The sequence below is a fragment of the Meriones unguiculatus genome, chromosome 1, assembly GCF_030254825.1.
Source record: "Meriones unguiculatus strain TT.TT164.6M chromosome 1, Bangor_MerUng_6.1, whole genome shotgun sequence".
Taxonomy (NCBI): domain Eukaryota; kingdom Metazoa; phylum Chordata; class Mammalia; order Rodentia; family Muridae; genus Meriones; species Meriones unguiculatus.
Window position 1 is genome coordinate 132,950,208 of NC_083349.1, and position 15,217 is coordinate 132,965,424.

The window sequence follows — 15,217 nt, forward strand, 5'->3', positions numbered from 1 at the left end:
TGGCATTTCTCAGAAAACTGAGAATAGTGCTACTTCAAGACCCAGCTCTACCACTCCTGGGCATATATCCGAAAGATGCTTAAAGATAAAACAAGGACATTTGTTCAACTATGTTCATAGCAGCTTTATTCATAATAGCCAGAATCTGGGAATAACCTAGATGTCTCTCAACTGAAGAATGAATACAGAAATTGTTGTACATTTGCACAATGGAATACTACTCCACAATAAAAAAAAAGAAAAGGAAATCACGAAATTTGCAGGAAAATGGAAGGAATTGGAAAAGATCATCCTGAGTGAGGTATCCCAGAAGCAGAGAGACATGCATGGTATATACTCATTTGTAAGTGGATATTATCATATTATATAGGATAATCATGCTAAAATTCTACAGACCTAAAGAACAGGGAGGCTAAACAACAAGCAGGACCCTAGGGAAGATGCTTAGTTCTCATTCAGAAGGAAAAATAGGATAGAGACCAAAAGCAGTAGAAGAAAGGAAATAGGACAGGGACCTGCCACAGATGTCCTCTAAAAGACTCCAACCAGCAGGGGATCGAAGGATAGGCAGAGACTCACAGCCAAACTTTGGACAGAGCACAGGGAGTCTTATAGAAGAAGGAGGATATAAAAGGACTTGGAGGGTACAGGAGCCACACAAGGAGATCAATGAAGAAGAAGAAGAAGAAGAAGAAGGAGGAGGAGGAGGAGGAGAAGGAGGAGGAGGAGGAGGAGGAGGAGGAGGAGGAGGAGGAGGAAGAGGAGGGGGAGGAGGAGAAAGCAGGGCCCATCAGAGACTGCAGAGACTGATGCACCAACCAAAGACCTTATACAGAGAGGACCTAGACCTCAGATGTAGCCCATAGACAGCTCAGTCTCCATGTTGGCCCCCTAGTAAGAAGAGAAGACACAGTCTCTGACATGAACTCAGTTGCCTGCTCCTTGATCACTCCACCCTGGTGGGGCGACCTAGCCGGCCCACAGAGAAAGAGGATCCAGGCAGTCCTGATAGGACCTGATAGGCTAGGGTCAGATAGGGGGTCAGATAGGGGAGGAGGACTTCTGCTATCAGTGGACTACGGAAGAGGCATAGAGGAGAATGAGGAAGGGAGGGTAGGACCAGGAGGAGATGAGAGAGGAAGCTACAATTGGATACAAAGTGAATTAACTTGTAAATAATAATCAAAAGATATAAGATCAAGTTATGCTTTATTATTCTTTAGCTCTGAAAATTTCACAGGCACTTAACTTTTCAAAAATTAGAAATGTAAATGACTGTTAAATTCTTATTTAAAGTTTCCAGGGAAATAAAATCTAATAATATAATAACAATAACAACAATAGTATAAAATACAAAGGGTATGCTTTAAACTTATAATCTTATTCAATCATAAAAACAAAATGAGATAAGGCAGGGACGTATCCAGCCTAGTGCCTTGCACAAACCCTCAAGGATTCCTAGAGACATTTTTGTTGTAGTGTTAGTGATATTCATGTGACCAACATGGAATGCATAGTCCTGCTTTAGTCAAGAAATTTTCTACATGAATCTGTGGCCATCCAAGTGCCAAGGGACATTGACCTTGGGATTTTTTTTTCATATCTTTTTTGGATAGTTTTTGTTTGTCTATATATATATATGGCTGGACATTATAATTCCACTGTCTTTATTTACTGGTTCTCACCACTCTTTTCTGAATTCCTTAGGGTTTTATATATACAGAATTACATCCTCTGAAAACAGAAAGGAATCTTTCTCCTTTCTCACAGAGATGACCTTTGGTTCTTTCCCCTGTCTTACTCTTAACACTATTGGCACTTCCAGTCCTGGGCTGAGCAGGATTGTCAAATGTGATACTTCAGCTTTTTCCCTGTATTAAAGGGAAGGCTTTTGGCTTTCCACCATTGCGTGTGATCTTGCATGACATGTTGAAGGTTTTTACCATAAAAGGAATGCATTATTGGCACCTGTTGAGGTGGTCATAGGGTTTTGTCCTCTACCTGTTAACATGGTAGGCCACATTTATTTATTTGACTGTCCTGAACTACTCATGCATCTGTAGATAAATCCCACCTCACCACTTGAGGTGTCTTTTTAATATGTTATAGAACTCCAAAGGTTTGACTGAAGCTTTTTCTTTCTGTTCCTTGACTGCATTTCGATAGTTCAATTGTTAAGAATGCATAACATTGAAGAATTTGTTCTGTATCATATTAAAATGTCAAGAGTAGATTTCCTATCTCAGAACAGCAAAACAAAATGCAAAGTGTTTAAGTAGGCAAGGACCAAAAGTAGTCTAGCCACGAAGAAATAATTGCTTATTTTCTTTTAAAGGCATGGAATCTGTCCAAATGCCTCTGGATTTATTACAAATCAGTCATACACACAGACAAGGAAATGTGAGATGCAGGCACTTCCCTTATTAAACTGAATTTTGTTTTTGTTTTATTTCTTTGACATAGTGCCTCATGTTTCCATGTCTGCCCTCCAACTCAGCATGTAACCCGGGATGGTCCTGTACTTCTGACCCTCTTCCCTGTGCTTCTGGGAGCTAGATTTGTAAGTGTGTACTTCCACACCTGCTTTATGTATTACTAAGGATTAAACATAGGGTGCTGAGCATATGAGGGAATTACTGTAACAAATGTGCTGTACTAAGCAACTACAATGACTTGCATTGAACAAATAACCAGCTATTATTTACCTAGAACCTTAAATTACTGTCTGTGACTTCTGACTATTCTTCTATCTTGTTCAATAAGAATGTATATGATCTTCAGGGAAACTGTAGTATCAGTGTTGTGTATTTTTTATTCCAATAGAGTACCTAAATGCTAAGATTTAATTTAACTTTATGTTTAGAATGTTTGGAATGGTGTCAACAATAAAATTCAAAATTGTTAGCTTACACTGAGGAACTACTTATTCTTCATAGATGATTATTTCTTTATATCCTCACTAAACTGTCTTTCTAGTTAAGAAATAACTTATCTGGACATAGTGTAGCATGTTTATGGTGCTAGCTCATGCAGAAGGACCACATATTCCATGTCAGCATGGCACAAAGAAATCCCCCCCCTCTCTCTCTCTCTCTCTTTCCCCCCACACACAGATGCACATACACACACACACACACACATACACTGCTCCTCTGTAAAAATATTCATGTTTAATTAAAGTTTAATATTTAAAAAGCTCAATAACCCTGTATTTCTGTTTTGCCTAGCAAGGATGCAAATAAACTTATCTCATCCATTAGAGTTTAGTAGGTGTTAATAGCTAGGATAGGCATCTTGTCCTAGGCTCAGGGTGACAAGGGTATCATGATTTCCTCATTTAATTATTAGAGTTCTTTTCAGTACTATTCACAGCAAAAGAAAATGCTTAAAAGGCACGATTGTGAAGAACAATGTTTAGAAAGACAGGTTTGTCATAATGAAAATCTTATGAGAGGTATGTGTCTGTGGTTCAAAATTAAAAAGAAGTTATAGTGATCAGAATAGCAATGAAAACAATGAGCTCCTCATTTACAGAGCTGCAAAGCAGTAACAGATCTATAGCATCAGCTTCAATCCTTAAAAAAAAAACAAACAAGCAAAAACAATGTAGACAAGTCACCAGACACAGGGTAATTTCTGACAACACAGTGCAGAACTGTACCAAGGAAGCTGCTTCAGGAAACAGCTTGGTTGTGGGAAGGTGAGGAAAGTCAGTGCTTACCCCTTTCCCCCAGGACTTATGGATGTTGTTTGTTTGTCCTTTTTATTTTTGAGACAGGTTCTCGCTATGTGAGCCTGGATTATCTGGAACTCACTGTATAGACCAGGCTGGCCTCAAGTTTATGAGAGACCTTCCAGCCTCTGCCTCCTGAGTGCTGAGATTTTAACCATGTCTCACTGTACTCGGCTTGCTCCCTCCAGTTTATCACCCCAATATGAAGGAACAGAGCAGGAAGGTCTGCCGTTAGGTTAACCCTCCAGGAAGTGTTGGTTATTAACTGTTACAGACACTGTTCTCTCCCCGCTTCTTGCCCATGGGCTGACATTCTGTCTTTACGCATCATGGCACTGACTCCTCATTTACAGATAACTAGTAAGACATGGAAGACAGACTTGCCACAGGCTCAAATACACTTTCCTTTACCTAAAAGGAAGAATCAAACTATAAAAAAAGCAACAACTAAATGTAACCAGAGTCTTTTTAAGTTTTGATCAGTGAGGAGAAAACCAGAGATTTTAAAAATGGGCGATTTAAGGTCGCCTTATTGCCACTTGAGAGAATGACACAGTAAAAAGAGAAGCCAGTTGCACCATAATGTCCTCTCTGGCCCAGTCTATTTTCAACTCTGGACTAGTAAAATGCATAGATGGAGGGCACTCGAAGCTTCAGCCATCTGCATATACGTCAATACCAAGATGCAGCACACACAGACATTTTGGGCAGATGGCACTGTCCATCACAGCTTAAGGCATGGAGCAAGATTGCTTCTTTGCACTTATTTGCTGTTTTGATTAGTACTCAACATTTCAGAGATTTGGTTTTGGAGGACCAACTAATAAGGAAACATCTGTTCTTCCCGAGAATAACTCACAGTGTGTTATGAATCCATTTACTCAGGTGCTTGTCCAAAACCATGTTTTCTCCCTATCATACCCACATTCCTAGGTGTAGAAAGGGGATTTACAAACAGAAGAGAAGTAAATCTCAATCCAGGGGGCAGTCAGAAAGAAAGCAAATCTCTAAGATATGTTAGTTCATTTCTCCTTCAAAAGTTAACTAAATAAAAGTAATGCTGTATTGTCTGCCTTAGGAGCTACAGGATTCTTCCTAAAACAAGAACTGCATATGGTTTTAAAATAATATGCATTCTGTTAGACATCTTGTTCATTTTTGTTCCAAAGGAAAAAGATTCTTATTCACAGGGCATAAGCAATCTGTCCCAAAGAGTTTATTATTACACATTAAGGAAAACAGAAAACATGTCCATACATTAAAGAGAGGAAAACACTCTCTGCTACAAAAATGAGTGTGAACTCAAGAGCTTCTGCCCTCTGAGGTGATACCACCACCTAGCCAGGGACCCTGCAAGGTAAAAAATCACCTTGGACATAGCACCATTGACACGGTGATCTTCTTAGACTATAACAATCGGATATAAAGCAGAATACTTAGGAAGACAAATGGATAATGTCAAGGTCACTGGGTTCTGGCTTTAGGGCAGAGAATGCTGCTTTTTAAGGTTAGAACATAAACTCTAAATAAATATTTATAAAACTCCATTTTAAAGCAGTGTTTTCAACTGGAGCACAAGCCAAACCCAACTTTTGTGTTATAGTTTCACAGCTAAGACAAAAACGTGAAGAAAAAGGAAAACAGCACTCTTTAGGATTCACTTTTAATTAAAAATCACCACTTTGTGTTTAGGCTGAGATCTGTGTCATTGAACCAGCCTTCCTTTTTTTTTTTTTCTTAAAAGTCAGGCAGCTATTTAGATGTTTAAAATGAACGAAATCCATTGTTGTTTTGACTTGATCTTTCTTTTCCTTTCAAAAATATAAAAAATAAAGTACTGTAAAAACTCAATTTGATGTGCCAAGGAAATAAATTTTCAGCTGTCTGAAATGACAGTATCCTCAAAACGGCTCTCAGATCAAATCATCCAGTGTTTTACTTGGAGCAAGAATGAGTTTAGCCAGAATCGAAAAAGTTTAGTAGGGCATTTATTTTCATATAGCTTAGTTACAATTTACTTCAGATTTGTGCCCCATTTTCAACTTTGTGCTAGGGCTCTCCACTCTTGGGGGATGACTCCTGGCATGGAGCACTGGGGTCTCAATTTTAATCGCCTGTCTGTCAAACAGAAGAGAAACTCATCTGCCGGGAGCAAGCCGGCAGGGAGCCACACAGGGCACGTCTGGAAGGCTGTGTAGTAATCCTCCGTCCTACCCTGTTAGGGTGGTGACCCCTCAGCATGCTGACGCCTGCCTGGGCTGATGCGTGCAGTTGTTCAGAGGTGAGTGCTGGGGTGCATGTTATCACCCATGGTATATGTGGCTCTTTGGCGCCATTGTGAACCTTTGCATGCATGTTCTAATTCTCTATTCTTTTGTATATGATGACATGATCCCCCCCCTCGCCCCAGGGAAGAAAAACCCAGTACCTGCCTCATTCAATTTCACCTAAGTGCAAATCCATAAGCACATTATTTTAATCCCTGTTATGAAATTTGTGAACAGCTCAGGACAGCTTCTCCTAAGCTTTGCATTCTGAGAGCCTCTCTCTTCATTTTGTGTTGACCAAAGAGCAGTTGTTAGATAATGATAACCTTAGTTGTGCCTGCTTCAGTTAGGTAGTGAACACTGACAAAGAATCGCAGGGTCTCTTGAGGAGAAAGGGGTTAAAGAGGAAACGGATAGGCAGGCTCTAGGAATTGATGAAGGAAAGGTGGAAGTGTTTTATATTCGTGTTGTTTGGGGATAGAAACTAATAAAATTCCCCTACAGAAGTAGAAATATGTTAGTGGATTTGAGATAGTGACGATTTAATTGCTTTTTGTTTGATAGATTTGGATCTGAGGTCCCCAGAAGGAACATGGCACTCTGGGAAAGAAGGGCAAATTTAAGAGGTGGGGTCCAGTAGGTTTTGAGGTCACTGAAGGCCTGTTCCTAAAAGGAAGTCTAGTGCCTTCCCCTTTCCTTTTGTCCCGACCGATGAGCTAAACAGTTGTGCTTTCCCTCTTCATTCCCACCATAGGGCAGGGCCGTATCACAGGTCCCCAAGCAACAAGCCCACAGACTATAAACTCAAACGCTGTCAGCTGAGACAAACCTTCCCCATTGTATGAGCTGGTTATGTCAGCGGTGTTATTACAGCAACGCAAAGCTGACTGACTGGCGCTGCTGAGGCAAAGAGAGTCAGAACCAATGTTTCTAGTATCTAAACCAGAAGAGAGCATGCTTCTATTCTGCTTTTCAACATGGCATTTGAGATGTACAACTCATTTGTCCAAAGCTGAACACAAAGATCAGTTCCTTCCACTCCTGAGAGAAGGACACCCTTAAACCTCCACTTCCTGGCAAGGAGAAAGTCTCGAGGGTCGGTGCTTTCCCTACTCCCAAGGGAGATGCGTGAATTTAATGAGAAGGGCCACTTTCCCCAGATTTTTGCCTTTCTTTCCATGTGTTTTGTATCATTTGCATTTTTTTTTCTTGACTCGTGTACAACTTTATTTTTCTTTATTTAAAACAAACTGGTCGCCAGCCTTGACTCAAAAGAGGTTTATCCGCAATGGAAAGACTGACTTCCACTTGAGGTGAGTTCTGTGAGCCACATCAGCAGAAGCATCATAAAGGTATTTGACACAAGAAAAATGTCTTTAATTTTACCAAAGTTATGCATTATCTATATTCTGTTGCTTATGTGGAATTGCCTGCTTTAATATGTTTTTGATAGACAACAAGGCACCAAGAACTTTGGGTAAATAATAGATGTTAAAAATAGCTGCTACCTAACAATGTTACTGGAATAATTAGAGTGCAGAAAAGCTCTCACATAAGCAGCCAACTGAAAACAAAGGTTGGCATGAATCTGTTTCTTGGGTTCTTTTCAAATTAATACAGCACACTCATTCCAAACTCATCTCTCCCCCTTAGAACTACTTAAGTTGTTTTCGTTTCATTTGCCTTTAACTCCCCCAAAGCATACAATGCTGGATACCACCCTCTGTGTTTTTTGTTTAGTAGGTTCAAACAGTGCCAGTATGTATTTATATGCATGAACTATCTGTATGCTTTGCCTTCTTACTCAGAGCAAGGAAAATGTTCTTAAAGAAAGTTCCCTTTCTAGCTAAAGTCTGTGGTGTCATAGTCTTCAAACAAAACACACACACACACACACACACACACACACACACACACACAATGCATTTTGTTGCTGCGTAGCTGGTTGTGGCAGAACACAGCTAAAAGTTCTTCTCTGCAACCCAACAGGAGACTAGCAGAGACCGCACAAACCCTTGGGATTGTTGTAGCACCAGTGAGTCTATCTTTGAACCTGGAAGTACATAATATTATTGCAAAAACATTGCAAAAAAAAAATGACAACTACATCCTCCTTCCAAAAAGGAAAAAAAGCCAGTAGTTTTTCTGGACTTAGGACTCCTCAGATCAGTTAATATATTCTAAACAGAAATTCTATTACTTAAGTCTTTAGATGAAAAATAAGTCCTAAAATGACTGAAAGTTCTGACATGTCCATCAAGTCCCCCATAGGAACCCATTTGGCTTTTCTTCGATGAAATTTCTCCAGAGACATGAAACTGACAGAGCAGCAAACAGCAAGCCAACCATTTTCAAACATCTCCCCCAAATGTGTTAAACTCATATAAAGGTACTGTGTAGCTGCAAGACCTAAATGGTGTATGATGTCATAGCATTTCATGAAGTCCTGAAAGAGATACTTGCATTTTGCTGTCACTTTGTAACCCCCTAGTGGAGGGGTGTGGCCTTCCAATGCATCAAATCCAGCAGAAACCAGGACCATGTCTGGATGGAACTCTCTGGCCACAGGCATCACAACAGTCCTGCACAGTGAAAAGGCAGCAGTCACTCAAGGGAAAGGTGAGTACCTGTAAAACTGCTTTGTAAAAATGACTTGGCACAGCCTCAGTCACTTCCCAGGAAAAAGAGAAGGAAATGCAAAGGGGATCAAAAGCTTATCATTTCCTTCATTCATGAACCCTGTTGTTTTAGCACCCAAACACAGTCTTTTTCCTTTCATCTTTTTTTTTTTCTTCTCCAGACTGAAAAGCACCATGCTCCACAGGTACACTCTGAAGCCTGTCACAGCACACACACATCTGCAGCTGCTTTATCCCATGGCCTATAAAAAAGAAAACCCCGCTTCTTCCAAAGGAGACTAATGTTTTACAGAGGAAAACTGAAGCTTTAGGGAGAGCCTAGCTTGCTCTAGTTAGTAAGAAATTGGTATAAATTTGAACTATAAATTTCTGTTGGGAAAAAGTTTGCTTTCCCAACTTTTTAAAAAAATATATTTTAAAATATTTGTCATGGTAGGGGGTGACTCTTGCAAAGGAAAAACACAAAATTCCCTTAATAGAATCCAGATTATGACGTTAAGCGAGTCCAAGGCCAGACACACCAGGAATGTGGCAGCCTTGTTGCTGGCAGGAGCCCCTGACGGCCCCACTCAGACACATCAGCACTCACCTCTCGGCCTCCTCGGGGCTCCGACCCTTCCCATCCCTCTTAGTTTTGAGAGAAAATGACTGCAGGACCCCAGGAAAAAAATTTATGAGGGCTTACAGCTCAGAGTGCATCATAAAAATTCAAATACCAAAGAATATTTCATAAAATGAGGAAGCAGCACACTACTATGAACTTACTAGTAAGACTTCTGTCTGTGAGAACTAAAACAAGTGTTCTGAGAGTAATCCTCCAGTAGTAGAATAATTAGCTCTTTGGTTTTTAGAAATGCTTTAGATTTTTTTACAACAATCACATACCAGTTTTATGTAAAGAAATTTTGATTAACTGTCATAAATAAGAAATTTAAATTAAAAATAACTACATGAAACTTATCTAGAGAGATATATAAATTAACTCAACACTTTACCCCCGTAATAACCCTCTGCTAGTACGAAATGCCAACCATCAAGCCCCCAAGCATACGTATTCATGTAGTCCTCTCCACAGCTGGAAAATCACATAAGATGAAATTGTATTCAACAATGGAACTAAAAATACATGATTCTACTCACAATGTATAACTTACTTATTTTTTCAATAATGTTATTCATCTTTTGCATGGATCCATGATCTGAAGAGATACATAAGATCCTTTTCTTCAACAGTACCAGCTCTGTTGTTTTCATAGAAATGTCGTGTATAATCCTTCATTGATGTGCATGAATAAAGTGACCATGTGCCATTGAGAGATTGTATTAAACTCCCTCAAAGGATCTAAAATATTTTCTCAAGATCCTCTCTTTATTTTGGTGGGTGCTAGGTACTTTCTTAGCAAATAACTGCTCTGTTTTGTTTGTGAGATAATCAACCCATTCACTGTGCTAGTCATTTCTGAGTTCACAAACAAGAGGTTTTCAACCAAGCTCCATCTCCGGCAACTCAATCTTATGCAGGTGTATTCACTCCAAAAATAATTTGAGGGAAAAACCCACCATCCATTCCAGCTAGCTTTAGTTGTAAACTTGTTACAGCCTGGAGTCATCTGAGAGAAAAGCCTTGATTGAGAAATTTCTTAGATCAGGTGTATGTGGGCCTTGTCTTGATTATCAATTGATGCAGGATGGTCCAATCCACCATGCATGGCATCATCCCTTGGCCAGTGGTCCTGGAGTTGAGCAAGCCAGCCAGCAAGCAGCATTCTTTCATGGTTTCTGCTGTCATCCCTTGGCCAGGGAAAATGCTCCCTGAATAAGCTAGCCAGCTTGCTTTCCAGTTCCTGCCCTGACTTCAGTCGAGGAAGGACACTGACCTGAAAGTGTAGGATGAAATAAATCCTTTTCTCCCCAAGGTGCTTTATGCCATGCTGTTTGTTAGAGTAACAAGAAGGGAAGTAGAACACTGTATCATCTGGTAAAATTCTCCATGTCACACCATACATTCTCAACACTCAGGACTCTCCTCAAAGCAATGCTTAGCCTTCAAAAATGATACATTCTTGGATTTTTGTCCAGACAGCAACCATTAGCTGAATGTACTTGCTGTGTGTGAATAGAGAAATTTTGTATGATGTCTGATGCAAAATATTCTGCAAATTTTCTGTTAAGCTAAAGAACAACATGGCAACAACTGATTGTAAATAGTGATACTGATGACATTTTGCTCATTAACTTCAACTAATGCACATTGTCTACTTTGTTGCAAACACTGCCATGGCTAAAGTTCGTTCAATTTCAAACTGAGTCTTAATTCTTTTCCTGTTGTTGACATAAACACTTCCTTGCTTATATCCCATAAACAGTACTAATATTTCCCAGATCTACTTACTTTGGTAAATTAATAAAATATTTTATGTGCACAAGTGTGTGTGTGTGTGTGTGTGTGTGTGTATGTGTGTGTGTGACACTGTGCCTGGTGTCCACTGAGGCTAGAAGAGGGCATTGGTTCTCATGGAACTGGAGTTACAGATGGTTGTGAGCTACTGTGTTCATGCCCAGTTCCTCTGGAACAGCAGCTAGTGTTGGGCCCTTCCTCAAGCCCCATATTTGGTAACTTTTAAAGAGATGTCACGGAAGTCTTCCAGCTCTTCTGTTTATGTTGGCATGGACCTTGAACATCCACTACAGCCGTGTCCCTTTTCCAAACCTCATATTGAAATTAAGTACCATTGTTATAGTATGGATCATTGCCATTTCCGTGGGAGTGGGCTCCAGATGCACAGATGAGTCTGCCAAGTTTCCTGTCTGCCCTGTGCCTATTTGTATGTCCTTCCACCATGGCACAGCATGAGAGCCAATACCAGCACCACAATCCTGGACTTCGTACTCTTCATAATTATTTCCCAAATAAATCTATGCTCTGTATCAATTGTCTATCTTTAGATAACCTGTCAGAGCATCACAAAATGGACTAAGACAATCTATGAAAGACCAAAAGATGTTATGAAAATACTAAGTAGAAAAAGAAGTGTAATTTTTCTTGAACAAACTCCTCAAAGACATTCATGGGTTTGTTGTTAAAAGGAGCATCATATACTTCCTAATAGCCATGACACTCCAAAGGCAAAAGTGATTGTATAGCTAATGTTCTATTGTCAATCTCCAATAAAAATATACAGAGATTCTTGAAAAGTGAGTGACTCCGGGACATTATCACCAAAAGTATGAGCTAAGTAAGCAGCACTGCACGGTGGCAAGGGAGTCGTCAGAAGAAATGAGGGCACGCTCAAGGCCAAATGGACTAAAGCAGAAAAGCCTGGGGTGGCTGGACCTGGAACAATTCCAGAAACACAAGAAGTAATGCTAACAGTGGATTACAAGCCATAAAATCAGATAAGTAGTCGTGAGTCCATAGTTTAACGGAGATATAACTGAGCAGAGAGGAAACAGCTTTTTCTACAGAATGAACTATCAACCGACAAATGTCCAAGAATTCAAGGAATCAGAAAATCACCATTCTAATAAACAAAACAAAACAAAAATGAAGGAATCAAGATTCACAGATTTTATGCATATTTCACATTAGAGGATATAAGAGACACATGTAAAAACTTTATTATTGAGAAAATTCATAAAACTCCAATGTTCTTTCAAGACAAAAAAAAATAAGTATCAGATAAGAAATAGCACTAACTGAACAATGGAAATATTATCAGCAAATGGACTTTTTTTTTTCTTTTAAAAATGATTTTTCTCATTCACTTTACTTACAGATATGTGTGCCTTCAAGAGTTTGTGTGCTTCGTATGCATGCAGAAACGAAAAGAGACTGTCGGAGCCCCCGAAACTGTAGTTATACAGATGCCTGTGAGCTCCCATGCCACTGTGGGCAGCTCCAGTTCTCTGTGAGAACAGCCAGGTCTCTTAACTACCAAGCCATCTCTGCGGCCTAGCAAACAGACTCTTTAAACAAAGTTTGAGCAGAGAAAACAAAAGGGGAGCAAACTAGAAAAATGAATCAGACAAGGAAGCTACTGCCCAGAACTTGATATAGAAAGAGCTAGAGAAGAGATGAGAGATATTTGGCCCCAGGAAATTGTCAGTAGGAAAATTGGTACAGTGGAAGAAAAAAGCCAGGACTATAAACAAGACATTTAAAGATCAGCGAAAACCACTAGAAGTTGTCCAAACACCCTAATTGCTTTTCCTCCTGCTAACACGCAGGCTAAGCATCCAGGTGGTCTCTTCCTTAATGACAAGTATGCGTGGACAAAATCTATTTGTTTGGCACTCCGGGCATTAGAGATCACTAGCCACTTCCCAGAATGTTAATCCCAAAATAGTTTGGAGGGGTTAAAGATACTTTCTGATCAGAATCTCAATGGACTCATTTACATACTCAATAGAAAAACTTACATCATCTATTGCCTTCTTAAATATCAATGGAAAACATGAAGAGGCCGAAAAGTATAGAAAAAACACATTAAAATAAACATATAAACAACTGGAAATAAACAGATATAGTTCAGGCAATAAATAATATTCTCAAACATATACTATATTCAAATAAATATATGTAAACCCATACAATATATGCAAATATATATTATATAAATATAAATACATATATATTAAGGTATGGTTTCATTATCTACCTCAGGCTGGTCTGGAACTCAAAATGTACTCACTTAGTTTTTTCAGTGCTATGACTAAGTGTCTCACAATAAACATTCTAAAGATGAACTGTTTATCTTAGCTCACAGATGGACAGTATAGTCCACTATGGGAAGAATACATGATGACAGAATCTAGAGACATCTTGCTCACATGCATGAAAACCAAGATGTAAAGACTGTACAGGAAGCCAGGCTAGTCTGTAAACCTAACGCCAGACAACAATTGGAGATCCACTTCCTCCCGCTAAACCTGATTTCCCAATAGCACTGGCTGAAGCAGTAATGCTGGTGCGCTCCTTCCACTTTCTTAAAGAGCAGCTTTCCTCTTCCTTTCTCACCTGTCCCCAGGTGGGAGCCATGCAAATGAGAACGCAGTTAAAAATGGGGGACATGAACCTTGTGCCCAGACACTGAGCGCAGGACAGAGGAGAGAATAGCACGGGGAATATTTTCCCATGCGATTGGAGCGATGGGTTCAGAATACATGCTTCCTCGGGGTCAGATCCCTGGAATGAGTTCCTGTCTACTCAGTGCCAATCCATTGGCCACCCTGACATTGAATCAGGTGAAGCCCAGCCCTTCAGCTGAACCTCACTAATAATTTACTATGACTCACGGTGGCAGATGCTGAGTGATGATTGAAAGACATCACCCACTCATTTGACATGTGCCAATGCAAGAAGAGAGCAGCAAGAAAAACTGTTCTGGATTTAAAGAGGAAACAGGCTCAGCTCTGTAGCCTGAAAAATTGTATGGGCTTGAGTGCATGTGTGCCTATCTGGCCTTGGAGGAGCCTGGCCCCACACATCTGGCTTCTGTGTCGCACTGAGGATTCCAACTCAGTTTCCCACATATACATTCAAAGCGCTTTTCCTCGTGGAGCCGTCTCTGTGTTAGGCAACTCAGGTTTTAAGGCATCGGAATCCATAGACTTACTCCCAAATATTGCTTTACTTGTTCAGGAGTCATTTATTGAACTCTGTTTGGTGGGAAGCACTGGGGTAGATGGGGGCTTGAAACAGAAGGAAGTTGTAATTCTACCCTCAAGGAGACTGTTGTTTACAGGAACACAATAGGAAAAACTGTCTATAGGTTAAGTCAACAGGGTAAGCCCCAAATGCATACAATGTCTCCACTGATACAGTAGGCATTGGTTACCAGGAGGGACAAAACAGCAGGAAGAAAGCCCACTAGAAATGGAGAATGAGTGTGGACATTAGTGACTGTTAGGAATCAACAAGCAAAAACTAAAACAAGGAAGAGAGGTCATCAGGTAGCATACAGAAGCACAGATGTGGACACACAGAAAGGCATGGAGAGCACACTGACGCATGGCCTGTGTAGAATACTGAGTAGCCAAGGCAAAGCAAGTGATCCCAGGTTCTTTCATGATGTTCAGGAAGAACGTGGCAGTGTCTTTCAGAGACACAGTCATGGTTGTATCTCCCTGAAAATTTGAATCCATTGCTCCAAATCTCATGGGCATACATCCCCAACAGGGCTTTCTTCTCTGTGCTCTGTGTCTCCCTTTCCTAAGAATACACTCTCACATGAGCTCTTCCTAAACTGGAGAGGAAGTGCTTGAGGGAATGCATTGTCACTTCAACCCATTCACTCCTTTGACTTAATGAACTTTTATGCCATCAGCCAGGTTCTCAGATACTTCTGACCTCTTGACTTTATAGACTTCACATCTTAATGAAGAAGAAAGAGTATATGAGTAATCAAGCAGTCCATAGCCACACCACCCCTAAAGCACCTGACTTTGTCTGAACAAGTCAGCACTCAGTAAGAACTAGGGTAAGACTTCAGTTACAAAGAAGGCCACAGGGATGAAGGATGTGGGTTCTGGCCTGGGAGCAGAGACTGAGTGAGACAGATAATGCAGGAGGTGGGGAA

The 15,217-nt window shown here is 40.2% G+C and overlaps 1 protein-coding gene across 17 annotated transcripts in view; it reads right to left on the reverse strand.

Moving 5' to 3' along the window:
* Positions 1-15,217, reverse strand: part of Hdac9 (histone deacetylase 9) — an 855,384-nt gene that overhangs the window by 106,545 nt on the left and 733,622 nt on the right. For all 17 annotated transcript variants that reach the window (XM_060367035.1, XM_060367042.1, XM_060367053.1 and 14 more), the window contains one exon: positions 8,464-8,582. In XM_060367035.1, coding sequence (XP_060223018.1) covers positions 8,464-8,582 — 119 coding nt within the window. The remainder of the gene's footprint in view (positions 1-8,463; positions 8,583-15,217) is intronic.